Source organism: Elgaria multicarinata, chromosome 2 (genome assembly GCF_023053635.1).
Source record: "Elgaria multicarinata webbii isolate HBS135686 ecotype San Diego chromosome 2, rElgMul1.1.pri, whole genome shotgun sequence".
Lineage (NCBI taxonomy): Eukaryota > Metazoa > Chordata > Lepidosauria > Squamata > Anguidae > Elgaria > Elgaria multicarinata.
Window position 1 is genome coordinate 65,728,480 of NC_086172.1, and position 27,806 is coordinate 65,756,285.

The 27,806-nt window shown below is 43.7% G+C and overlaps 1 protein-coding gene across 1 annotated transcript; it reads right to left on the bottom strand.

The window, feature by feature from the left end:
- Positions 1–3,152: 3,152 nt before the first annotated feature.
- SCTR (secretin receptor) lies at positions 3,153–25,156 on the bottom strand. Its single transcript, XM_063118318.1, has 13 exons — positions 25,091–25,156; positions 23,921–24,050; positions 19,473–19,583; positions 18,329–18,447; positions 15,310–15,407; positions 13,962–14,097; positions 12,700–12,853; positions 11,614–11,674; positions 8,517–8,583; positions 8,308–8,399; positions 6,236–6,374; positions 5,089–5,130; positions 3,153–3,491 (listed from the first exon to the last, which is right to left on the bottom strand). Exons 1-13 carry the CDS (start codon positions 25,154–25,156, stop codon positions 3,309–3,311), a joined length of 1,398 nt encoding a protein of 465 aa, XP_062974388.1. The 3' UTR covers positions 3,153–3,308.
- Between the last annotated feature and the right edge of the window lie 2,650 nt (positions 25,157–27,806).

Here is a 27,806-nt window from a genome sequence, read left to right on the forward strand (position 1 = left end):
GGAGCACAGTCAGTAATTCATGTCAGTAAAGTGACAATTTACAGCCAATTCCACAAGAGCCAATGGTGGCCGTGTTGCAAGAAAAACTCCTGAGAGTCTTCTGGCACCTTAAAGAAATTTATTGTGGCATAAGATTTGGTGTGTTTTCTGCTGGAGAGCTCTTAGTACATCCAAATGTGCTGCAATTCCATCTTTTTGTTCCTTAGTGGATTTTCTGTGGTAGGAAATAAGTCAGAAGAAGCAGTGGATAAACATGGGAGGTTTATGAGTAGAAGATGGTATTATCTGCTCCCTCCCAGCCCATAAAATTCCATGAATAAGGCAAAGCAACAATGTAATAAAAGCCTTCTCTGGAAACATTAATTGCGGAATAGAGACCACTCAGGGTGTGTGTATGTGTCTATGTGTCACACACACACTGAGTATAGAGATATATGATTATATTTTATTTTTATTTTTATTTTTTAACAAAAACAGGCCAAAAGGCCAAACATGCAAGGGGCAGTAATATGTTTTTTTTATTATTTATTTATTTATTTATTTATTACATTTCTATACTGCCCAATAGCCGGAGCTCTCTGGGCAGTTCACAAAAATTAAAACCATTCAAAGTATAAAACTACAGTATAAAACCATAATATAAAATACAGTTTATGTATACTGTATTATGCAGTATTACGCAGGAGGGCACAAACGAATACAGAGTCCCATCAAAATCCAATTAGCTTAGGCCTGCTCCTGACTAGCAGCTACTGGGAATGATGAACAGGGAAAGCAAGACCAGTAATGTATAATAAAAGAGGGGAAATTACTTTCTAAAGTACCTTCTCCGCGAGCCCCTGCCAAAGGAAGTGACGCAGGTGGCTACCAGGAGGAGGGCCTTCTCTGCTGTGGCACCCTGGCTGTGGAATGAGCTCCCTAAGGAGGTTCGCTTGGCACCTACATTATATGCTTTTAGACACCAGGTGAAGACCTTTTTATTCTCCCAGCATTTTAACAGTCTATAAATAAATTTTAACTTGGTGTTTTAAATTTGTAATTTTGCATTGCTGCTGTTTTTATCTGGTTGAGCTTTTATATTGTATTTTATACTATGGTTTTATACTGTTGTTTTATACTTTGAATGTTTTTAATTTTTGTGAACCGCCCAGAGAGCTCCGGCTATTGGGCGGTATAGAAATGTAATAAATAAATATTTATTATTTATTTATTTTATTTATTTATTACATTTCTATACCGCCCAATAGCCGGAGCTCTCTGGGCGGTTCACAAATAAATAAATAAGTAAGCAGGGAATTCCCAGGATGTGATGAGATCCAATTACACAGTGTCAAATACGTGAATATATTCCAACCTGGTGTCTTCACAATGGAGCCTTACATGTTAACAATATTTATTTACTCATGGCCTTCACAGGAAGAGAGCTCAAATAAGCTTCTCCCCCTTTTTTAAAAAGGTCATCTGCACATGCAAATGAAAAAGCTCAGTGTTACATTGTACTTCTATGGGCAGACTTGGCTATAGGTTCCACAAGCCCCAGCCACAACGTGGGAGGATGAGGAATGTGCTGGAAGCTCATTTGCTAGCTATGGCCACCAATGGAGGAAGAAGAGCAGATGTGTTCCCATATGTAAGACAAAAGGAAGAAAATCTCCAACAGCCCTCCCTCCTGTCAGGGTGTGCCTCCTGCAATTGCATCATGGCACAGAGGCATTATGCAGATGAGTGCAGATAAATCACAGCAGCAGTTTCACTGGGGGCCTCTCTGCATAGGCAGCTACCAAAGTAGAGTAGGGTGCAATGGTACAAGCATACACAGCTGCCTGATACTTGGAAGAAGACTTGTGATTGCCTCCACTAGGCAGCCTGGTGTTACTCCACTTGCCTGGACACAGGATACTTCTGGAGCTGGGTCAGCCCAAGCCATTGCCCAGTTCCACGTTTATTTACTTAAATCAAATGGCCCTCCAGATAATATTTGACTATAACTCCCATCATTCATGCTAGCTGCAGTTGATGGGAGTTGGGGTCTGACAACTTCTTATACATACATAAGGCATCAGACGCAATAAGCACATAACAAAATATGTACAAACCTCTGCTCTTCAGGTCAAAATGGTTCTTGCAATACATCCCAGATTACTCAGGTCTTGGCAAGTGCCCCCAGGAAGAGAGTTCCAGAGTTACTGGCAGCTCCCACAAATGCCACCCCACATGTACAAGATGTCCTGATTTGGTACGGAGATTGAATAGGGAAGGGGGCACACTCTCCATTGACTGAAGAGATCGTGGTTGGGCATATGGAGAAGGAAGTCTGTGTATGACAGGGCAGGGAACCTGTGGCCCACCAGACCTAGACAGCATGGTCAATGGCCAGGGAGGATGGAAACTGAGGTTCACCAACATCTGAAGGGCCACCGGTTTGCCACCCCCAATCTGTTCAGGGCTTTATAGATCAAAGGCAGAACCTTGCATTAGGCTCAGAAGGCAATGTGAAATCAGGCCAGAAGATGGGGACCAGAAATGGTATCCTCCAGGCAATCTAACTTCCTTCTTGTACAAGCAGAAGGAACATGAACAGAGCACTTTACAGTAGCATAGCCTCTAGATTATAAAGGCACAAACAACCACTGCAATGTCTGAAAGAGTCAGTCTTTTTGGAAAGTAGGGTGGTGAAAGAGCCCCCTGGTCAACACAGCAGCCAAGTTTCCAAGATCCAAAGCAGCAAAGGTGGGAGACCAGGTGTCAGCGCGGATCAGAGCCCGTAATTGCATCCCACAGCTGGTTATGGGTGTCGTTTTGATCTTTGAGGGATATTGTTGTTGCTGTATAAAAGCTTGTATTCTACAAAGTATCTCCAGACAACACAAGTTTTCCCCAAGGACCATAAGCAAGCAGCTCATGAGTCATGTCTTGCCAGATCTACTATCTGCAGCATGATATACAACAGAACAAAACAAGCAGGAAAGCCTTTTAATCTGGCACTCACATTCAGCTTGCTACACACTGAAGCAAGAAAGAAAATGGTTTCTTAGCATGGCAGATTGAGGACAAAGAATAAGTAAGACAATGCGACTGAGAATACATTTCCATTATTAGGAAGTGCATTTTCTTCATGCAGCTTCTTTATAAAATACTTCAGGTGTGAATAATATTGAGGCCATACACAAAGCTAGGCTCCAAGCAGAGCTAATTAAGGAGCACATTTAGCTTTCACATCCCTAATCACAATGGTTGATGAGGTAAATATGAGCTTTCCAGTGACTTCTGGGTGAGCAATTAGCACTTTTCCACCTGCACTAGACTCATTACATTTTATTCAGATTTTGGGCAGTGAGCCTCCTTTCCTCCTGAGGGCTGGACTTCATCAGCTGCAGCACCTGAGTGAATCCACTTACTTCATTCTGAAAGGAGGAGCTGTGTTGCTTATGTGAATGGATATGTTTCCTTAAATGCCACTGCCGCCATTTTCTGTGAATCTCCTGCTGGACCTAAACCAAAAATTTCAGAGTGGTTGTAAGCCCAAGCCACAAAGGAGTTGATAGATGAGCCAGTCTCCCAGCTCAATGTTTGGGTGTGTGGGTCAAAAGACAGAGCAAAAGAACACATACTTCATAATCCCTTGGCAATCACCTTAACAGCAGCACCTTAATATTGTATACAGCACAATATTCCACCCACTCCATTTGATGTGTTGATTGACAGTGCTGTGGGCCAATGTAGGCAAGCCTATTTTATTTATAGACACTTTACTTTAAAGCCTAACTGTCTCCCTAAATAAGAGGTGGAGAACCTTTTCCCTGTCAAGGTCTGCAATGCCTCTGTTGAAACCTGTTCAGGTCTGCATTCCAGGAGTGGGTGTGGCCAGAGGCAAAAGTAGGCAGAGTTACAGACGTGACGTTTACTTTTGTCCAGTATGTGATGAGGGAAAATGACATTTGCAACCAGGAGTTCTCCTTCCCCAACTTATCCAAGCTTTATAGTTGGGGGACAGGGGAGGATGGAGAAAATGGTATCAGTAACCCAGAATGAGGCCAAGGAGGAGCCATGGCTTGGGAAGAATCCAGAGGTTAGACTGAGAGGCCTGGCGGTCTGCACTTGGCCCATGGGCCGGATGTTCCCCATCAGTGCCCTAAAGAACAGGATGCCTCCAGAAGAAGCTTTTATGGTGCTATCACCCTGCATCATTCACAGAATGATACAGGGGGACCAGACAAAAATGTCCTCCACTTGTAACCCTCGTCTCTGTTCCCACTGCTTCCCCCATCTTTTGTCTTACTGCAGAAAATCCATTAGGAAAGAAAAAACAGGACAGATGCACAAATCTTTCTCACTGGTGGTGCTAGGAGCCGTCCGACTAGCAGCATCCCCAGGGTTGCCTGCTTTTTCTTGCTCATCCTTTAATACAGCGGTTCTCAACCTGTGGGTCGGGACCCCTTTGGGGGTCGAACGACCCTTTCACAGGGGTCGCCTAAGACCATCGGAAAACACATATTTCCGATGGTCTTAGGAAACTGTATTGACTGAACTATGTCATGTATCATCTTCTGTATTATTAAAGCTATTGTTATGTATTATTTTCATTAGCAAACCATCCCATGACAATGGATCGTGTAGAGAAGAACGAAAATAATTTTATGGTTGGGGGTCACCACAACATGAGGAACTGTATTAAAGGGTCGCGGCATTAGGAAGGTTGAGAACCACTGCTTTAACAGGAGACATTGAGTTGGTGGCATTTTCCCCCCAACCACTTCATCTCCAATTCAAGAAGTAGAGGAGCAAGTAAATGGCAACCCTACCAGGGAACCTTAAAGAAAGTTGGAGGCTCAACCCAAATCATCCATGAAACCAATGCTAAGCTTGCTCAGTCAAATGGTTCATTAGGCTCCCTTCCCTCTGTTTCTGAATGCAAATACTGGCATGGAGAGGGGCTAGGGCCTTTGCTCTATACGTCCCCTTGTTATAAGGGCAATATATGAATAAGAAGAAAGTGTGGGAGGGTTGAGATGGAAATCCGCTGGTGAGATTGGGGGGGGGGGGGGAGATACCCTGGTTTGAGTCAATTTCAGTATGTGGGAAACTCACCTCCCCATTAAGAAAACAGTAAAGCACAGCCACAGCAAAGCCCTGAAACAAAACAGGCCTGTATTAATTATGAGATACACAACTGCAAATGGCAGACTGGCACTGCTGGATAGATATGGAGTGTCAGGAGAAGATCACAGGTGGACCTTCTAGGCATGGAGTGTGCTGTCAGCTGTGAAAATCAGCCTAGCTGGTGCCAAAGACTGAGGCTGCAATGCCATGCACATATACCCATTCAGTTCAGTGGGGCTTACTTCTGAGTAGGCTGTGAGGGGCTTAGAGTGATATATTTTGCTGAACCAACAGTTTTAAACGCTGCAGTATTTCCAGACTCACACATATTCTTCTTGCAACGTCGACATTGTTAAGGATGGAAGAACCAGGGATTTTCAAGCTTGCCGAAATTTTCCATACTTCACTTTGAAGCTCAATTTGGACTCGCTCCAATTTTTGTTTACAACCTCTTTTTCAGTTGGTTCAAATGGGGCAAATGTACATTTCAAATGTGAAAAGTGTGCATTTCTGTGCACATTTTCCCAAAGTGCACACCTTTCCCTCCTTAAAAAAGGATAAATATACACACTTTAAAATGCATTTTTCAAATGCAATTGCACGTATGGGAAAGTGCAAACATTTTTTGAAAAAATGCACTCCTATTTGCGTTTGTTGTTGCGGACAAGGCGAGTTTGTAAGCTTGTGAACTGATATAAACTCATCGTACATCCCTAAACATTATCAGAGGAAAAGTAAAATGGGGCAAGATGGAACAAATCCTAGTCATACTACTGGTCCTCTAAGGTACTTTAAGAACAATGGAATCTTTGGGACCCTGCTCTAATCAGAAGTTCAATGCAGAGGTTACATCTTGCCTAACCAGAATGTGTGTTTTTAAAAGTGACGGACTCTGAAGTACCTTTGTCTTTGTGATTCATACAGTAGTTTTATTGTTAGTGTATTTTATGCAACCTCCAGTCTCTAGTTGTACCACCCTTTGTATTCTGTCACATATTGGTTCTAAGCACCCAGCTCTGGGGGGCGGGGCAAGGAGAGTTCAAAAGCATGTGCATCTCTTTCTGTGTTGATCATGAAAGAAGGGCAGGAACTTTTCATCTGAAGAAGATGTCGACCTTTCAAGACATAAAATTACCTGGAAAGATCCGAAGGCTTTTTCAAATAGCGCCTGAATCTCCAAAGTGCCGTCCGTGGTATTGAAAGGGAAGAAAGCAAAGATGATATAGTGGACTCCAAAGAGAGGGATGAGGACGAGTGTTGATTTAACAAGTCTCCTAGGAGTAAGGAGAGAGATAACTGGACAAAACAGGAAAGAAGGAAGGCTAAATATTGGCCTCAGTAGTTTTTAGCCAGAACCGCCCAGAGAGCTTCGGCTATTGGGCGGTATAAAAATCTAATAATTAATAAATAAATAAATAAATAAATAAATAAATAAAACCCATGCCACCCTTTCCCAACCTCATGGCCTCCAAAGGCATTGGATTGCATACCCCATCATTCCCAGCCAGCAGGGTGCCTCTGGATTATGGGGGGTTGTAGTCCAAGACATCTGGAAGGCACCAGCTTGGGGAATGCTGCCCTATACCCTGTTTCAGCAGCTGCAGAATGTGCCAAGGATTGCACTTCAATCATTTCCATGGCATCCTATGCAAAGGAAGCAATGCAGATTCACCTCTCTTCTGTCACTTTTGCTACACATTTTGGTGGCGCAACCAGAAGTTGAGGGTCATCCCACACACCTGTTTCCCTCGAATTATCCCCTACAGTGCTAAGCTTTGTTGTTGTTGCTACCAGGCGGCAAGATCCTTTGCGTGCCAGGAAATGGGTTTAAGGGGGGAAATGTAAAAAAATCATAAAAAATCAATGGATGACCCAATCCGATTCATATTTGGTATGCTTAAAGTTCTCCCTAATATCTATTACTGTGCCAGTTTTGATGTCTTTATCTTTAAAGCTTACGCAGATGTAAGCATTTGTTTAATTTTTCTTCAAATCCTGCTCCTGCGCCCCAGTGGCCTCTCGAAAAACAACAAATGATATACTCGAAAACTAGTAGCAAAATACAGCGAGGCTTTTGCCTTTGAAGCACAATTAAAGCAGGATGCATGGGATTACTTCACAATAAAAGCAGATTATAAACTGGAAAACTTTGGAGTCTTTTGCAAGCAATTTGCAGTGATTGCAGAGTATAACTCATTAAGTGCAACACAAGCCTTCCTTCCCCCCCACTTCACCCTTCCTCCTTTTCCAAAAGACCCTTACATGGTTTTCACGTGCTCCTATTATGCTGTCCTGAGATGGCCCATGCAGGCCTTCCTTTTAGCCAGAGACGGGGTTCCATTTCCCTATGCTCAGAGCACTGCACCCAGTTCTATGCTTTGTTGTTACTACAGGCACGTTTGGAGTTCAGTTTAGGGTGACCATATGAAAAGGAGGACAGAAAAGGGAATTTCAGCAGGTGTCATTTGTATGCATGCAGCATCTGGAGAAATTCCCTCTTCATCACAACAGTTAAAGCTCCAGGAGCCCTGACCTCTTGACCAGAAACAAAAGAGGGCAGGGCTTATGCAGCTTTGGCTGTTGTGATGAAGAGGGAATTTCACCAGGTTCTGCATGCATACAAATGACACCTGCTGAAATTCCCTTTTCTATGCAACTGTTCAAGATACAGGAGTCCTGTCCTTCTTTTCATATGATCACCCTAGCTTAGCATTTTGTCTGAACAGGCCCATTATGTCACAACTATGGTGTCCAGAGCAGATATGAGTAATTTGGGGTGCCATGCTATGCACATTCAGTCAGAAAAACATCCTACATGTTGGCAGGGGAATACTGGGAGATCCTGGACTTCTTTCTCTCTAAATACATATAGGATGTGCCTTTCATTGCAAAGCGCTTTGCAAATTGGCCCCAGCAAGCTTTCAAGGTTCGTGTCCACCTTCCTCTTGATCCAGCTTGTAAAAGGCCTTTAACCACATGCAAGAGCTCCACCACACAGCTTTGAACAAAGGTGATGGTGGCAAATAAGTATGATTTCTTTGCTGTCGCCATCCCCACAGAGTAGACCTTAAGATGGGTTCTTACTTGTCTTTGATCAAACTCAACCTGAGCCATCCACGTTCTGTAACTGTGGTTTCTCCAGCAACTTTCACCAAACCCACTTCTTCAGAGAACCAACTGCTAGGCTGAGTAAAGAAGCTAACTTACTTGTATTGACTGGAATCCTTGCCTCGTCCATCTGGCCATCTCAGCTTGCTCATTAGAATTCTTATAATATTAAGAAATAGAATGAAATTGATCTACAGAAAAAGCAACCAAAAGTTGGCATTACACTTGCATCTTTGAAAGACACGTGTTGAGATTACTCTTTGGTTCAACTGATATTTCTGTAATCAGCTATGAAATATGAGACTTACAGCAATAGAGAGCACCACAGGGCCTTGAATGAGCCACCGGACATATGTCAGATGAGTATCCCAACATCTGCAAAGACAGCAAAATAAGTTAAAGTTTCCTGATTGATGGAAATTAGCAGCATTTACAGTACTTGCTGATGAACATCATTTTAGCAAAGTCTTACTGCCAGAAGGAGGAGGAGGAGGAGGAGGAGAAGAAGATCACAGAGCAACATGCCCATCAGGTATGGCTTGGCATCCATCATGTTTGAGCAAATGATATGGAAATGATTCCAGGTGCATGTAACTATGGGAAAACTCAAGAGTGCACAAGAAAGAAGGAAAGCACAAGAATATGTTTTGTTACATTTTACCAAGCGAAGAGTCATAATTCAAACGAGTTTAAGAAATCTGCAGTGCCCTAATCCAGGTGTGGGGAACCGTGCTTCTCCAGATGTTGTTTGATTCCAACTCCCATCAGCCCCAGCCAGTTTGGCCAATGGTCCAACAACATTTGGAGAGCTTCAGCTGTCCCATCCCTGCCCTAATCATACAATACATCAGAAGCAAAGGGGCCTAAGTATGAGTCGCTTTGTCGCTCTGCATATTCAGAGGTGACACACAGGCGCATGTGTGTTCTTTCCTGCGCTGACTGCAACATCATGCAAAGTTTCATGTATGAAAAAGCCACACCAACTCAAACACCAACAACAGAGCTATATCAACCAGACCTTCTTAATGGAAACAAATTAACACATTAAGCTGCAAGTCTTTCAAGGATATACTGTAAAAGCAAAGGCAGCCATGTTGGCTGTAAGAAAAATGGCAACATGCATATAGTGTAATATTTTCATTACAGGAGTGGGCAATTCATGGCCCTCCAGATGTTTTGGCCTACAGCTCCCATGACCCCTCACCATTGGCTATGCTGACCAGGGCTGATGGGAGGTCAAAAACATCTGGAGGGTCACAAGTTACCCATCCCTGTTTTATTAGGATATTTCGCTAGTATGGGTTAATGGACAGAATCTTAAACTGGGGAGTTGGTTTGAATCCCTTCTCAGCCTTGATGCCAACTCTTCCTCCTCCTCAGCTTACTCTAACTTTCAGGACTGTTGTGAGGACAGGACGCTACAACTCCATTTATGCTTCCTCCTCTTCCCATGAACCTCCAGCTCTTTCTCCTAGCAGCTGGTTTACCAACTCTCTATTAATCAATATACAATTATATGACTGAACCTGATTTATTTCTGATACTATATGCCAACACTGCTCTTCAGACAAAGTCCAGAGGCCTACAGTAAGACAGCCGTCTCAGCAATTTTGACTTGAGGCTCCGAAACCACTTCCCTGTTTTTCAAGACACTTTTCTATTCTGGTTGGATGTGACCTTTGCAACAACAAAAACCTCACCCTGGTGGATGAGAAACTATCATAATCTACGGCACAATACATTTAAAAGTATTTCAGGTACCACAGTCTAACCCAGCTGGCCTTTTGGATTTGGTTTTTACAATAACTTAAGCCATACAGATCCAGATACTGCCCCACCCTTGAAATGTTAGAGCAGAGATCTCCTGGTATTGGCCTTCTGCTCATGGACCAGTAGGCCAGGATTCTGCAGAATCCTGACTTGTCACGAACAATCTGTGTGCTCGTGATTACAGCTCATTTGCCCCTGCTTGACTCCTCTGCGAAACAAGTGGCTTAACAAACCAGCAAATGCTCATCTAGATCAGCCTTTCCCAACCTGATTCCCTCCAATGGCCATGCTGGCTGGGAATTATGGGGCTTGTAGTCCAACACATCTGGAGGGCACCAAGTTAGGGATGGCTGGTCTAGTATGTCATCTGAACCCAGGATCCCAGTTTGCTGAGATTAACTTTAGAAGCTAACATCATAAACCTGGGTTTGTTCTTGGCTTACAAATCCTGGCTAATTTGAACCAGGTTGAAATGACATGCTACTTGTGCTAGTGGGAGAGAATGAGCTGCATGCACGAGCACACAGCACATCAGAATCCAGGCTCAGCATTCTGTACAAATGCAGTCACTGGATACCTTCATTAAGGATCCTGCTCTTGTGGTGTTCAAATAAAAATGGTGGTGTGATGTTTTACTGTTTGTGGCCAATGTTTATTGCTGTTTAAGATGTAAGTGCTATGGACATTGGATGGTAAGTGGTTAATGCTGTTGGGAGGGGGAGTGAGCGGGTAGAATGTGAGGTGAATGCTGATTGGCTAGTGGTACAAAGGTTTGTATTGGCAGTTAGCAGCTGGAGGGAGGAGTTCGGAAAGAGAGCAGTTAGGATTTGTGTGTAGAATTATAGTCTGGGGTTTGACTGTGTAGGGTGTACAGCAAGAGAAGAAACAGCATGTTTTATTATTTTGGGGGAAAGAGTGAGAGGGAGGAGAGATTATAGTCTAGGGGTAGAGTAGGCAGGGTTGCATTTGGAACTGTATTGAAACAAATAGAGTTGGTGAGTCACAGAATCAGTGAGCAGCATTCTGGAGAGGCCCTCCTTGATTGGGATCCTTTGATTTATAGAAGAAATGAAGGATCAATAAGGGGGTTGCCACAGGTGGCTATTTTATCTTATTATAAAACTGAATTCCAGGCCTTGATGGCCACTATTAGCCCGCAATAGAAATTGTGTCACAATGTGTAGATGTGATCTGAAAATGGTTTGAAACCAGGTTAATTGGCATTACATCTCTCACAAAGAACCATGAGCATTGCATGTTTGCAAGGGTGCTAAGGATCCTCTAATGGGCATTCCTTGTCATTTCACAAAAGTAGAGTTGTCAGGATTCCTTAATAGTCTTCATAGTGAAATAGATCTAAAACACAGAACTTCAGCTCATGGACAGTATAGAAATGTAGAAGTAAATCAAATCAAAACAAAAATCAGGAGAAGGAATGAAAGCACTGATTGTTAATTAAAAGTTTGTATTTCTAAAAAAACTCAGAATTCTCTTCTTGTCTCAGAATGTCTGAATGTGACAAGAAAATAGGATTGCAGTGATCTCAAACCAGCTGCCAAAGGTTTAATGGCTTCATAACTGAGGCAACACTAACACATCCTGAGTTTGGAAAGCTTTAATGCAAATGTGGCTTACCCAACATTTTCATGTATTAGCCTGGCTGTGACCCATGCGATTACAAATAAGCTGGGAGTCCCTGCAATGGAGAGATCAGGGTTATTATTGTTGATGTTGTTTTCCATAGAACCTTATTCATATATCATACAAAAGAGATCACAAGCTTGCTAAATATTTTGACCGATAGTAGCAAACTTCAGTGGCCCTGGGTCAATCAGCTTGGAGGAAAAATGGGGTCCCCTCCAACCAAAAGGAAGGTTCCACCATACCAAGCGAAACCCAAGTGAATAGCCTTTAAAATGAATACCATTACCCCAAGGGCACCAAAAAAAACCAAAACCCACCCCTTTAAAAATGGCTGAAGAGGAGTGCACATGCATAGTCATGATCTCCTTCAATGTTGCATTACGTCAACACTAGGCTAGGAACACAGACATGTGAGTTGTTTCTCCCCACCCCCAATCCCTCAAAATTGGGTGAAAGAGAGTGAAAGAAAAGGGGGAAAGAGGTGAGCAACGGATGAGAGGAGACGTGGAGGGGAGGAAAGTGGCAAGAAAAGTGACAGAGCAAAGAAGAAACTGGAGAAAGTTGGAGGTATGGGAAGCCACTGATACTGTGGGAGACAAGGGAAGGGGAACAAGCAATGAAGGAGTAAATGGAGACACAGGAGATACACTGCAACAGTTTGGGCTTCTCTACATAAGGCTTTTATTGTGTACTTGTGATTGTTTGTGGGTCATTTACAAGATGCAGTTAACCTCCACGGCCTCTCCTGTGCTTTGTAACCTTTATCCTGGCTTTTTTTTTTAAGATCGAGGAAAATGGGGAAATAAATTTAAATCGCACTTCAATCATTGGTGAATTTCTGGAATCTTGATATATCACAGTGCCATCTAATGGCTGTGTAATGAAACTTATAGAACTTGCAGACAAAGTAAAGTCCGGGGCAGGGGGGAGTGTGTGTAATGGAGCCAATCTTAATCCTACAAATAATCCTGAAACAGAACCCCTGGTAAAGGTGCGGGATAAAAGCCTGGTGTAGAGAACCCCTTTGTTGCATGGGCCTAACTTGTTTGGACTGAAGACAAAATAGATGCTGCTTACCCCACCCCAGAAGCACAAACCACCAAAAGAACGTTATCTTTGAGAAGAAAGATACAACCAGCAGGGTATGAAGATAAAGCCCTTCCACAAGAAGCCAAATGTAGTTTGCCATGATACAAAAGTTAATGAAGACCATGATCATCTTACATCTGCCCTGAGGAAACAGAAGAAAGTATAAATAAATAACAAATGTTTTATCTCCTTTACTTAGGCATCTTTGCGTTTACAAGCCTGAGCTTGGGAGAGGTACAAGACAGGGGCGACCACATGGTATGAACTGAATACTTCCCCTCTAAGTGTGCTCCATTCACTTCCATTGAGACAGAGCCATCTAGTGGTGGAAGATCCCGTTACACACACACACACACCGCAATTATTACCACATTAAAAGTGGTTCTTTTAATAGCAGGATTTCCAGGGGGTTATTTTTTAATTTTTAAAAAACATTTATATCCTGCCCTATATCACTTTCAGCCCCGCTTATCAACTGAAGGATTTGCCATTCTACTACAGGCTATTGGTCCTAAAGAATGAGCTGTGATAACCAAGTGGAGAAAAAAATTGTATTGTCATGGACATGGGGAACCACGGCTAGGAATGGGAAGCAAACTAGTCTCCAGGCCTCTTTCAAAAGTAAAGTGAGAATCTTCTGTGAAAATGTTTCCTCACATCACACCAATCAGTGGTATTAGCATGCAAACAGGAAGCTTATAAAGGGGCTGTTTCCTGTTGCAGGAGTGTAGATCAATGGCTACTAGTACAATGGTAGCGTTGCCTCCTGTGCCAAGCCTGCTAGTCCATTGAGACCACCAGCAAAGAAAATGCAGACTGGCTGCCTGTGGATTCTGGATGACGAGCACCCAGATCAAAAGAGCACATCATCCTCAAACCTGTTTGAGGTTTGACAAATTCTGGAAATGCTGTAAGACGGGCCCAGGTATGTCTCATCAATGACACTTGCATGACTTACAGGTGCAGGGCTTTCCCCCACCCCCACCCCCACCTGTGTGGTCCCATTTGCCCACACCAGAGAATGGCTGTGAAATTGTCTCGGTAAGTTTTAACCAGCACATTTTCAAAAATCCATTTCTCTTTTGTTGAACCAAGAGTACAAAGTCAGTTATATAAGCCTACACCAAGATGTGGTCATGAAAAAGTAATTTTTCCAAAAATGAGCTTACAGGGAGAAAAAGAAAAATACAATTTCTTTCTTCATTTGCTTCCTTTCATCCTCCAATGAGCTGGATGGTCTTCTTTCTTACCATGTGTAAATCACAGTAGACTGCATCATGAGTGTCCTCAGACAGCACAGGATCTTTAATGAAGTTTGCCACTGCTCGCAAAATGAACGATGCAAAGAGCTGCATGTGGACGTAATTCCTTGTACAGCGAAGTCTTCTGTTCCCCAAAGAGAAAAGCATTGCACAGGATTTTAAACAGGGAATTGCTCAGTGATCTTATCAGCCATAACCATTTGAAGATGCTTTGAACAGAGTCAGCCAAGCCCAGTATTCGTCTGCTTTGACCAGCAGCAGCTTCTCCAAAACCTCTGCCAAGGGTATTTCCCCACTGGAGTCCTTGAACTGGAGATGCTGGGGTTTGAACCTGGGACTTTAGGATGCAAGGCTCTGGTGCTGAGCTACAGCCCTTCAAGCCAGCATAAAAGCCAGCTGAAAGTAAAGTTCCCTTTGTAACACACTGACACACGCGTCTAATGTCCCACCAGTCCCAAAACTGCTTCTGAATCTTTAAAAACAAACATGCATTTTTATTTTTCTATTTTGTTTTAAACTTCAAATACTTTTTTTCTATTTTTAAATACCATATAGCTGATTTGTAGTTTTATTGCATTTATATACTGCCTTTCTGTACCTGACCAAGGTGATTTACACAAATTCAAAAGACACGAATAAGAAACAAATACAAACATAATTTTAAAAACCACACACACATAACCATTTAAGAAATAATGCTAAAAGGAAGTTTTACCCTACCCTGTGCCTGTTTGGTGCATTCTCTTCCCCTCCTTATTGTTTTATTATGATTTTATTAGAATGTAAGCCTATGCGGCAGTCTTGCTATTTACTGTTTTACTCTGTACAGCACCATGTACATTGATGGTGCTATATAAATAAATTAATAATAATAATAATAATAATAAGTGCCTTGACCCACTCCCTGAATGCAGAGAATTGGGACCAGTCTCCACTGCGAAGGGAACATTTTCCAGAGTTTGGGAGCACCACAGGAGGGAGCCCTTTCATGGGCGCCCGACAAGTGAGCTTTTCTGAGCCAATGTGTCTTCAAGGTCCTCTCCTGCTGGTCTTAGTTAGCAAGGCTCATGCTGAGACAGGTGGTCGTTCAGATAAACATTATTGCCCAATGATAAAATTAGCTAAAGTGAACATTTTTTGGGATGTCATTGTGTACTAAATGCCCCGTGGGGACACAATATCCCCCCCTTCCCCACATAACCAAATGGGAGGCCTTTCGAAATATCCCAAGGCTTCATTTCACTTAATGAATGCAAAGGTGTTCATGGAGGTTATTAAATGATTAACCAGGGCAAGGAAACCCAGCCAAAGAAAGGCATGAGCATGTCTTCCTCACCTGAAAGAAGCCAGGATGCCAAAGGCTACTGTCAGCGCCACCAGGGAAGTAGTTGTTCCAACAGTATACATAGTCTCCAACTTCATCAAATAAGCCACCTGGAAAAGAAACATCCAGGAACACTTAGTTTAGGCAGAAATGCCTTGATGCGAGAAATCCAGCCAAGCCACCATCTTTAAAAAGGGCAGCAACATGCTTTCCCCCCCCCCAAATATGCTGTGCCATTCTTTGTTGTAAATTAAATCCTGAATTAATTTGTCCTCCCCTCCCCACAGAATCAGAGTAATGAGGAATCATTCCGCAGGTAGAATTAGTGAGCAATCCTATGCAAGTTTAGACAGAAATGTGTCCTTCAACTCCCAACATTTCCCAGCTAGCATGTCTAAATATGCATAGGATTGCACCTTTAGGCTTGATTTAAAATTGACAGAGGGTATGATGAAGTTATATACCCATGCAGGGATGGAATTGGTCAGCATTGTATTTAAACTGGTTTGACAGTGCTTATGCATGCAGTGTTAGTGTGCCAGGAATCAACGTTCTGGTCATGCTGTGCTGCCTTCTTAACAGTGCCCATGTAGGACCACACCCAGTTAAATGCAATGCCAGCCACATATAACAGATGAGGCATGGCCAGCTATTCTATAATTTTGAAGGAGTGTGGACAACTTGTGGCCTTCTAGATGTTTTGGCCTACAACTCCCATCAGCCCTAGCCAGCAGAGCTAATAGTGAAGGATCATGGAATTTATAGGCAAAAACATCTGGAAGGCCACAAGTTGCACAACCCTGATCTATTGTTCTCTGATTGGGCGATACTATGTCTTGTCGCTAGGTGCTGCTGTTTACAACACCTTTTCTCATGTTGCTGCACTGAAACACTGCTGTCGGCCCCAGACCCAAGTAACCAGACATGGAAAGATAAAACACACAGAGGATGAAGATAGACATTTTAAGCTCGTTCAAAATGACTTGAAGACATTTTCTGCCCTCAAAACAAAATGTATTTATACAATTAGGGGTATGAATAGTCTGCCTTTCTTTGCTAAAGGCATATTCAAGATGGTGTACAGAACTGATATAAAAACAAGCTAAAATACCAAATAAAGCACAATAAAACATGCCAGGTACAGCAGTTAAAAAACATACCATCACTAATTTTAATGCCTGCCAAAATAGAAGTCTTCAAAGCCTACTTAAAAACAATGTGGATGCCAGCACAGTTGGAACAACGTTGACCTGATCTGGTATGTCCCGCCAAGATCAGACACAAGTCTAGTGGAAACATTCTGAAGCAATGCATGTTTCTGCACTGTCTTCAAGGAGAGTTCATTATACTAATCCAAATGATGTCATCCAATAGTTCCATGCAGATGTTAAAAAGCATGGGGGATATGATGGGACCCTATGACACCTTAGTTTCACCCAAGAAAACATGGAGCTGACTGACCACCAAGTATGCAAGAACCTTGCCCCAAAATGAGAAATTTGAGACAGGTCAATAATTGTTCAAATCAGGATCAAGTGATGGCTTCTTTAGAAGAGATTTCTCTACCACCTCTTTAAGAAGCATCAGAACCTCACTTGCCCTCAGTTAATCACCTCCTTGACTCCATCTGTTAGCATTAACTTAGCAGATTGAATAAGACATGATGAACAAAGCTCCAGAACATTTGTGGTAGGCTTCATTCCTCAAAGAATCGTGTCCATATCTTATGGTTGCATAACTGAAAAGCATCATGATAAGCTGATGCAATGGAACTCCAGTGGCTACGGGAACAGAGTGACAACACGCTAAGCCACAATGGTTAAGGATTTTGAGCTAAACATTATGGCTTTGTGTGTCATGTGAACTATGACTTAGCATGTTGTGTGAACCATTCTTAACCATAGTGGCTACATAACCATGGTTAAACAGGCTCACTAACCATTTGCTGCAAAAAGGTTAGTGGCCTAACCATGGCTTAGTGTGTTGTCTGAACAGGCCCATTATGTCACAACTATGGTGTCCAGAGCAGATATGAGTAATTTGGGGTGCCATGCTATGCACATTCAGTCAGAAAAACATCCTACGTGATGGCAAGGGAATACTGGGAGATCCTGGACTTTTTTCTCTCTGAATACACATAGGATTGTGCCCTTAACTGCAAAGCGCTTTGCAAACTGGCCACAGCGGGTTTTCAAAGGTTCGTGTCCACCTTCCTCTTGACCCAGCTTGTAAAAGGCTTTTAACCACATGCAATTGCTCCACCACACAGCATTGAACAAAGGTGATGGCGGCAAATAAGTATGATTTCTTTGCTGCCATCATCACCAGAGTAGACCTTCAGATGGGTTCTTACTCGTGTTTGGTTGAACTCAACCTGAGCCATCCACCATTTGCACTCTGCTTTGTCCAGCAGATTTCACTGAACCCACTTCTTCAGAGAACCAAAGAGAAAGTCCAATTCTATGAGGCCAGGGAGGACATCTGGATGCCATCCTGTCAGCAGGAAAGTGGTTAGAGTGTTGGACTGGGAGTCAGGAGACCTGGGTTCTAGTCCCCACTTGGTCATGAAGCTCACTGGGTGATTGTGGACCAGCCACAGACTCTCAGCCTATCCTCACAGGGCTGTTGTGAGGATAAAATGGAGAGGAGGAGGACTATGTGAGCCGCCTTGGGTCCCTTGAAGAAGAAAAAAGGTGGGATATAAATGTAATAATGAGAAGGAGAAGCCTCCAGGGATGGGATGGGATTTATTTATTTATTACATTTGTATCCCACCATTTTCCTCCAAGGAATTCAAGGTGGTGTACACAAATCTCCTCCTTCCCATTTTATCACCACAACTGGAGGTTTGGGTCAGACTCTACTCCATTCTTCCCCAAATGGCACCCTCCAGACATGTTGGACTACAACTCCCATCATTCCCAGTCAGCATGGTACTTGTAGGTTTGGAAAACGCCTCTGAATGCAGCCACTTCTGCTACACATGGGGATGTTCTGTCTGTCTTTGGCCATACTGATCATGAAAACTCACCTTATTTTTCCAGCTATTTATAGGGGCAATAATTTCTTCTTTATCCAAGCCACAAGCAACATCTGCTTTGGGATATTTTTCTGACCAGCCTTTCCTCGTGCAGTTACGATATATAAACCCTGCATTGCAAGGATAGCAGTAGAAGGAGGCACATAGTCAGTTATTGTAGCAAACACTGGGAAAATAATCAATACATATTCACAAGTTATTTGAGTAGATTATTATTTACAGCAAGGAAATAATCATAACCATTCACAATATGATATTGACCCTGTTCAGACAACATGCTAAGCCATGGTGGTTAAGCATTTTGAGCTAAACATGTGAACCATTCCTAACCATGGTGTCTACATAACCACAGTTTAAACACGCTCACTATTTGCTGCAAAAGGGTTAATGGACTAACTATGGCTTAGCGCAGAGCTTTCCAAACTGTGTGTCGCGACGCGTTAGTGTATCGGCTGCAGTGTGTAGGTGTGTCGCGCGAACGTATTACAATTTATGTATGTATCTGTATCTCTTATAAGGGATTAGTTTAACCTCCGGTTTGCTAGTAAAACTGAATTACTGTGTCGCAAAATGATGCATGTCTAAAAAGTGTGTCACCAACATGAAAAGTTTGGCAAGCTCTGGCTTAGTGCGTTGTCTGAACAGGCCCTATTATAGAGTGCAATGAAACACAAGCACTAACATCAGTCACCAATTCCATGGCAGAGGCGGGAACAACAGAGCCCCTGCTGGGGTATTGGTTCCCTCCCACCCCGCCGATATATTAATGGGGTGCAGGCTCCCCCCCACCATGTAAGTCAATGATACACTTTTGGGCAATAGGGTCCTTGCTGGGCAGCTGGGTGGGCTTTCCCCCTTCACCAGCCATTTTTGGGGGTGCAGCCTTTATTTCCCCCCTTTGATAGCTGCCACATACATACCTACAGAACAGTCCCTGCTGATAGCAATTTTGCAAGAATTTCCCCCAAAGTAAGAAATCAGCCTGCAAGTCTGCAGAATCCACGCAACTTGGAAAAAGCAGGTCCAATGTGGAACCCACAGGTCAGATTCACAGACATCCAATCACATTTTATTCTGTTGCAGATTTCTCTGATGGTCCCTACGTGACAGTATTCCATCTCATTCTAAATTTTACCTGTTTTCCCCGATATTATTTGGAAGGCTTGAGGGCATGGAACGCTAACAGTTTGCCCAATGGAAGAAGACAGCCAGCAGGTGAGGTTATCCCACATTCCAAGGCATCTGTCTAAGAAGTCAAGAACAAAGTACACAATTGGAAGCCAGTGGCTTTACCAGGAAGAAACGTCTCTCCTTCCGCAGCCTTTCCTAAGCTAGTCCCTTCCAGACGTGTTGTACTACAACTCCTGTCATACCCAACCAGCATGGATGCAGTAGTTGGGGACGGTGGTAGCTGTAGTCCAACACATCTGACAGGTAACATGTTGGGGAAGGCTGCAGTGTGAAACCAGAACCAGGGGAGGGGTATTTCTCAGGTCCATGTTATTTCTTAAGGAGACCTTATTGACACCAAACCACCCGCGGAAAAACCAAAGAGTCAACCAATGCTTTCAAGCATCAAGTATTTCACCTTAGAGAAAGGCTCTCGTTGCCCACACAACTTGCTAGGGTGCCACGTAGGCATATTTGGATATGATGCTAATACCGCAACCATTTTTCATCAAGGATTTCTACCTTGATGTGGATTCCTAGATGATGTCCCACAATGCCCTCTAAAAGAAATTCCCACTACAAAAGAAATTCCCACCAATATGGGCACGGAAAAGAGACTAAAAGGAACCACATATTTTGCCAGATCTAGCCTGTTCTGATTTCCTGTCCCACAACCACTGAGAAATGTGACAAAAATGGTGAGGGTTGAGGAATTAGGAAAAGTATGTAATTGTACACATGAATCTAATCTGAATTAAACTCCATTGAGTTCAATGGGACTTATTCCCAGGAAAGTGGGTATAGGATTGCTTCCAATGTGAAAAGAAACAGCAGACTTATTCTGTGTTGCTAAAGAGAGTAGGACTAGAACCACTGGGAAAGCCAGTGTGATGGACTGGTTAAAGTGTTGGATTGGGACTCGGGAGGCCTGGGTTCTAGTCCCCACATAGCCATGTAGCTCATTGGGTGACTCTGGGCCGGTCACTGACTCTCGGCCTAACCTAACTCACAGCGTTGTTGTGAGGCTAACATGAAGAGGAGAAGGATGATCATGTAAGCCACCTTGGGTTCCTTACAAGAGGAAAAAGGTGGGATATAAATATAATTAATTATTATGGCCTAACAGCTTCTAAGCACGCAGCTCTGCAGTCCCAAGCAACTACCAAAAACAGAAGGTTGATCAAAGCCTGGTTGGCCACTATACAACTGCAAGCTTGGAATCCAAAACTACTGTAGAATTTGACATTCTGATTACCTTAACTTTTAATTTTTTTTCTTTTAGTATGTTTCTAGTCCTCATTTTCCATATGTTACCTTTATGGCAGAGATTATCAGGACTGTCTTCTGGGAAAGCCTGTATTTTCTCTATAGTAGTCCCATAGTATATTTGTAACAAATTGTGATAAAAAGGTAAAACTCCCAGATTTGTGCCAGTGTTAGCAATAGATGATAAACCAATGCAGAAAACTGCCCAGAGTGTATCAGCAACTTTTTCCTCTATGGCAGCTTTCTGCTCATGGCAAACAGGTTGTCAGGGAAAACTACAAAAGGAGAGGGATCAAGATGATAAAGGCAGTACTTCTGGATATCAGAGCAAAACCTGCAGCTTTGCACATTACTGCTTGAAAAAGCAGGGAGGGGCTCTATAGCAGGTCCTGTTCATGACAAACCCATCTGGACAGGCCCCTCACCACCATCTGAGGTCTAGAGCAGCCACAAGAAAGAAAGAAAAATCTGCCATCATGCACAAAGCAGTGGTGAGCACTGGCCGTGATTTAATGCCATGCTTCATATATTCCTGTCTCTTCAGTGCCACAGGTATTTTCCAGCTGATGGGAAAATACAAAGACCTCCCTTTTATTTACTCCGTATCTTACAATGCACATGCTTTGATTAAGGTCACTTAGGACTGCGTCAGGGATGACCCACACACCACGGGAATTGATGGTACACAAGCTTCCATGAACTAATCCCAGGAGGTGTCTATACATGGGGAAAGCTCCGGGGCGGCTCCACAGTGGGGCTGTGATGTTTATACAATGCAGAAGCCACTGCGGAGCCATCCCAGGGCTTTGCCCTGAAGCTCCGAAATAAAGAAGTCAGGGACTTACCCCAACTTTTTTTTCTGGAGCGAGGCAATGATGGCGCATGTGCTCCCTGTCGTCACCCCAGAGTCACGGCAGAGACATAGCTGGGCAGAGGATGACCCCTGATTGGTCGACGTCTGCCCGTACAGGGGGGAAGGGTGGGCCAGTGAACTGAATGGCCACTAGAATGCCTCCGCATTTCCTCCGGCATGGGGAGAGGAAACGCTTAGTGGAGAAAGCCAAGGTGAAAAAAAGTTTTTTTAAAAAAAACGGGAGGGACACGTGGACGCGCAGTGGCGCTCGTGTGGCGATGCGCAGTTGTACAGGAGTGCATGGGGCCACAGTGGCTCCTCCTTCTCGAGTGCAAACCCTGCGCTCACTCCTCGGCGTGGGGACAACCCCACAGGTGTGCAAGCGTGGGGTTAGGGGGGCTCACAGCACCAATGCATCACCGTGAAGACAGCCCCCCAGTGAGCAATAATCATGCTGTTCCAGAAGCAATTGTGAAAGACACTCCATCGAGTGTGCCAGGGAAAGAGAGGCCGGGTGAGCTTGGAGAGCTGTCTTGTATTACACACGCCATTAATTCGGCACACTCCTAATTATGTGACTCTGAGACCAGCAGCATGCGGAGATCAAACATCGTGGGGGGCAGACAGAAGACATACACCGGGTCATTAATGTCAAAGGTTCTCACAGATCCAACGGTTCCATGTGGGAATGGAATCATTGGAATTCAACTCACTGATAAACACCAAAGGCAAGGCCACTGTTTTGTTGATATAAGAAACGAGTAAACTAATGAAGTATCATAAATCAAGACCAGGAGGGAGCAAACTAATATTAGCCTTCAATCAATGATAGTTGTGAAATCTCTTTCCCAGAAGGAAGCACTTTTCTTAATCCTCAAGGGAATCTACACATCGTACTGAAGGCGCTCACGTGCGCCTCCAGTGCGCCCTCAAAACGATGGTGTAGACGGAGAAAGAAGAGATGGAGAAAGAGGCGGAGGAGGAGGAGGCTGGGGAACCGGCCGCATCCTTGCCGCCGCCGCCTCCCCGCCGGCCTCCTGCTGCCGGGGTAAGAGCCACCCGGGTCGGAGAGCTCGGCTTCCGCTTCCACCGAGCTCTCTGACCTGGGTGGCTCTTAGCCCGGCAGCAGGAGGCCGGCGGGGAGGCGGCAGCGGCAAGGATGCGGCCGGTTCCCCAGCCTCCTCTGCCTCTTCCTCCATCTCTTCTTTCTCCATCTACACCATCGTTTTGAGGGTGCACTGGAGGCGCATGCGAGCGCCTTCAGTACGATGTGTACTGGACCCTAATGTACACACATTCATTTACCTGGTCCTCTGCAGATCCTATAAAAAGGGACATAAATCATTCTATCAACTATTTGGATCACAATAGATTAGATTACAGAAGCTCACCTGAGGGAGATGTGCGTGCCTTCTGTTTTCAGACATTATTAATAGAAACGCAAGAAAGGTAAGTCATAACAGTGAGACAAGGTTAAAACTGGCTTAAAATCTCTAGCACAGACAAGTCTTTTGAAAAGCAGCAAAAATGGGGTGGTTTACTAGCAACTCTCCGTGGAGGGTGTGAGTAATTTGTAGCCAGTTAAACTTGTTAAGTGAGTAGGTATAGCCTGCCAAGTGTGGGCTAGCAAAGTGTGATTGAGGCTTTTAAGGGCTACTTTTCCTTTTATTAAAAGCTTCATCCTTGCAGGTTCTGCACATTTTACTTCTTCCTGAATAAGTAGGGCTATGGAATTAGTAATGAATGCCATACTGAGCTTATCCTGCAGACCCCATGACCACAAGATCTGGCCTAATTGTTGAATATTTCTGCTTCTTCCCCCAACCTAGCCTGATGAAAAGTTCTAGAAAACTCGAAAGCTTGCACCATCTTTTTGGTTGGCTGATATTGCCTTATTGTGGGTTTTGGATTCTCCCACCCACCCCCACTCACCCCCTTAGATTTGGGGTTTTTACTCATGGACCAGTGCTGCAATCTTTGTTTTATCTTTAACTGACTAGTTCTTTCTTTCTTTCTTTCTTATTTTGCTGTATAAGAAAAAAAAAAAAACATTAGAGGGCATTGTGCAGCAAGCCCCGCCTCCTGGGAGGAAGACAAGGAGGCTCTGTGGGCCAGATGCAAGACTTGTGTGGGCTGGATTAGGCTCACGGGCCTGAGGTTCCACATCCCTGATGTAGACTGTCAAATTTGATGGCCATAAACAAAAGCTGATACTGAGCAAATGGTACTGGGTTTGATGCCTGTGGGAACAAAAATATTTTCACTTTTAGGAAAGGTAAGAGTCAGCGATTTACCTGAGCTCCGGAACAATTCACTGTCTGTCGTCCCGTTTGCTTCTTCCTGGGAAAGAGCCAAGGTGCAGAGCTCTTCTTCCGCCCTCATGATTTTCTTGATTTCACACGACGAAATTAAGGCTCTGACCTGCTATTTTGGGCAGCAATTGATTTTTTTTATAGACAACAGCTAAACACACTACCTATAAAATATAACATCTACAGAAAAGTTTTCTGGGGGAGGGGGCAGTTATGTGATGGATGAGTTCTTTACCTTTTTAAAATAAAGAGAGTGGATTTTAATATTTGCCCTTCTAAGCTCATTTTGAATCCAAATCCATTAAGACAGGTGTGGGGGAACCCGTCAACTCCCATCATCTCTGGTCCTTGGCGATGCTGGCTGGGGCTGGGGGGCAATGCCATCTGTTTCCCCACCCCTGCACTAGAGCTTCAGACCTGGGACCTGTTTGCAACACCAGGGATCAACTCTAGAACACGTGAAGCAATCACAAAGAACAGGTAGGCAGAGTTCCCTTTCCTCACCGCTAAACAGCTACAACGAGCCCTTACAGTTCTGGAAAAAGGGAGAAGGGGAACCAAGGCAAAGGATGAGGTTTTCAAACAGTCTCCTGCTTGGGTACCACACACTTCAGGGGAAGAACGTGTGAAGAATCAGTAATGGGGGGTTATGTGTATCTTTCAGGGGCCCCTGAGCAACTCTTTAAGGATCTCTGCCTCCTTAAGAGTCCCACCTTCCTTCTTTTACCTTCCTCTTCCCAGTAACGTGGGGTTTAGGCTGTAGACGTAGGGTGATTGGCACATCAGACACTTGAGGATTAATGCAACCGTTTACTAATATATTCAAATGAGCAAATTACAATTAAAGGTATTTAGTCAATAGAGTGATACAAAAGGCATTAAAGAAAATAAAAGTTGCAAAAATGAAAGTTCTTTTACCCTAAGATACACCTAAACTTCTTCAAGCTGTGTCTTTCTGCTCCTTCCTTATGGTCTGGTCTTCCTCTAGCTCTCTGTCTCTGGCTGGCTCTCTACTTATATACTCTCTTCCCCAAAATTGCAAGTACTGTTTCAATCTTGAAGGAATGAATCTTAACTGGAGAAATGGAACTACTCTTCTCAGGGATATCCCCTAGGCCTGAATTTATTATCTTGCCTCTGTAAGCCTCAAACCTTCACAGCATCCTTCACAAGTGCGACCTGAACTGCTTCAAGACATGCTAGGCTCCATGGAGCCATTTATACTCAGCCTGTACAGTTTGAAAGTCACCTGTGGAACTCAGCCCATGTTCTGGCCTGCTAAACGCTGGGCAACTTCACTTTTATTACAGTGCTAGACAGGCAGCTCAAAGAGATGTACTGTCTCCCTGGTGGACTTCCATCTGAAACTGGCAGGCTGTGTTTGGCTCTGTCAGTGACTGTTTATGGAGATCTGATTTACACACCTAGCATACTAGCTTCTGTGGAAGAAGTTGCACTAAATTAACATCACTTTGATAAAAGGACAGGGTGGTTAGGGCTGGGTTGCGTAGGACTAAAATCAGCTTCTCCCACTGAGAATAGTATGTGCAGGCCTTAGGGGGCTTTTATGCAGAAGCGGACCTAGGATGATTGCAGCATGGACCCAGCTCATCATGACCTGATCCAGGTGCAGCAAAAAGCACACTGGGGCTTTGTCCAGAGGTGCAGGATGTCCTGGTTACCCTTAACAGAGATCTGGATTGAATTGTTTACTTCAGTGATGTGCCATCTGCTCCTTTATCTAATGCCTTTAATCTAATGTATATTTGAACATGTATTCATACATCAGGATATGCCAAAGTAACCCGGCTGCCTCTTGAAATGTACAGCCAAGATTTGCTGGTCTGTCACTTCTTAGATTACACACATTATTTAAGATCTCCAAATGGACACATTTATGCCTCTTGCAATCTGAGCAAGATTAGAACAGGAAATGCAAAAACTAAGCAAGAAAATCCTGCACAACTAGAAGGCAACAAGCCTGAAACAGCTCTCCCATTACTCATAAGAAGAGCTCTGCTGGATCAGGCCAAAGGCCTATCTAGGTCAACATCCTGTTCGCACAGTGACCAACCAGCTGCCTGTGGGAAGCCCACAAGTAGGACGTGAATGCAACAGCACCCTCACATTCATGTTCCCCAGCAACTGATGTATTCTGATACTGGTGGTAGCATATAGCCATCATGACTAGAAACCATCGATAGCCTTACTCCATGAATTTGTCTAATTCCCCTTTAAACCCATCCAAATTGGCAGCCATCGCTACACCTTGTGGTAGCGAATTCCACAGTTTAACTATGCACTGTGTGAAGAAGTACTTCCTTTTGTCTGTCTTGAATCTCCCACCAATCAGCTTCATTGGATGAACCTAGATCATTGGATGTTCTAGCATTATCAGAGAGGGAGAAAAACTCACCATCCACTTTCTCCACACACTGCATAATTTCATGTACTTCTGGGCAGTTTCCAATGGGATGCTTATGCCCGTACAGATTCCCTTCTGCAAGCTGTGGGTCTCCCCAATTCTATTACGCAAGTGCGACAGTTGCATAGCAGAAGAGATTTAGTGCTTCCTAGAGGAAGCCTCGAAACAAGCAGAAACACTTGTTTCTGAGCTCTGCCAGCCTGCCTCCTTCCAGAAACTAACATTTCTTCTGATTTTGGGTTGCGCCGGAAACTCTAAACTGCTGTTGCACAAGTAATAGGGTCTACTCATGCTGTGGAATTGGCGGGATGCAGGAGGATCGGCAGGGGCATCAGCGCTCCATTGGATACTGGCCTCTGTCATGTGTACCCACCCACCCCAAATGTTATAATCTTTCCTCAAGGGGGCTCCACCCTCGTGATCATTTGGGTTACCATTTTCTGCACTTTTACCAGCCTCTACAAAATACTTTTTGAGATGTGGTGACTAGAGCTGTAAATAATATTCCACGTGTGGTCGCACCACAGATTTGTATAAGGGCAGCATGATAGTGGCAGTTTTATTTTCAGTTCCTTTCTAATTATGCCCAACATAGGTTTTGCCTTTTTCACAGCAGCTGCACACACCGTCCATTGCAAGAACTTTTCATTTATTCCTACGTTCTGCTTCCTGTTCTTTAACCAGTTACCAGTCTGTAAGAGGACCACTCCAGTAACCTGATTCCTGCTAAGTTCTCCCTTGACATTCATCAGTCCAACTGCCTCCCTAGCTAGTTTCCTACTTCTGATGTATTTAAACAATGTTTTATTCTTTGGACCTAATGGGTAAAATCCAACATAAGTCCTACTTAGGTTAGCACCTTGTTATCTGTGCCTCTAAGTGGGACTTATTTTGGATTTTATCCAATATGATTAGTGACATGCACTTCAAATTCTTTCCCCCCTGTTTGTTTGTGTTTTGCACGCTTTATTATCTGCTTGCATTTCTTTTGTGCAAGTTTGTGTTCCTTTTTGTTCTCCTTGTTCAGGCAAGAGTTCCATTATCTGAAGGAATCTTTGTTTTCTCTAACACCTTCCTTGACACTGTTCGTTAACCATGCTGGTAATCTCTACCTTTCCTGACCTGCGGTAATAGAAGCTCTAGCTGAGCTTCTATTATTGTCACTTTGAGTAAACCTCAACATTCTGGAGAGAATCAACCCTCTTAATTTCCCCTTTCAATTTCCTTTTTACAAATCCCTTCATATTCGAGAAGTTTCCTCTTTTGAAGGCAAAAGGCAATCTTCCACTTACGTATACATTAAATTTGATATCACTGGGTCACTGCTTCCAATCAGTTCAACAACATCCAAATCTCACACTAGGTCCTGGGCACTACTTAGGATTATATACAGGGTCACCTCCCTTCAGATTGATTCTGTGAGGAACTGCTCTAAGGAAAGTC

Excerpts from the sequence above, each read along its gene's own strand:
- SCTR (XM_063118318.1), bottom strand. The coding sequence starts at position 25,156 with ATGGCTCCATGGAGCCTAGCATGTCTTGAAGCAGTTCAGGTCGCACTT. Across the intron at positions 24,051-25,090 it reads TTGTGAAGGATGCTGTGAAG|CAGGTCAGAGCCTTAATTTC; the intron begins GTTTGAGGCTTA and ends TGCCCAAAATAG. Across the intron at positions 15,408-18,328 it reads TAAATAGCTGGAAAAATAAG|GTGGCTTATTTGATGAAGTT; the intron begins GTGAGTTTTCAT and ends TTTCTTTTCCAG.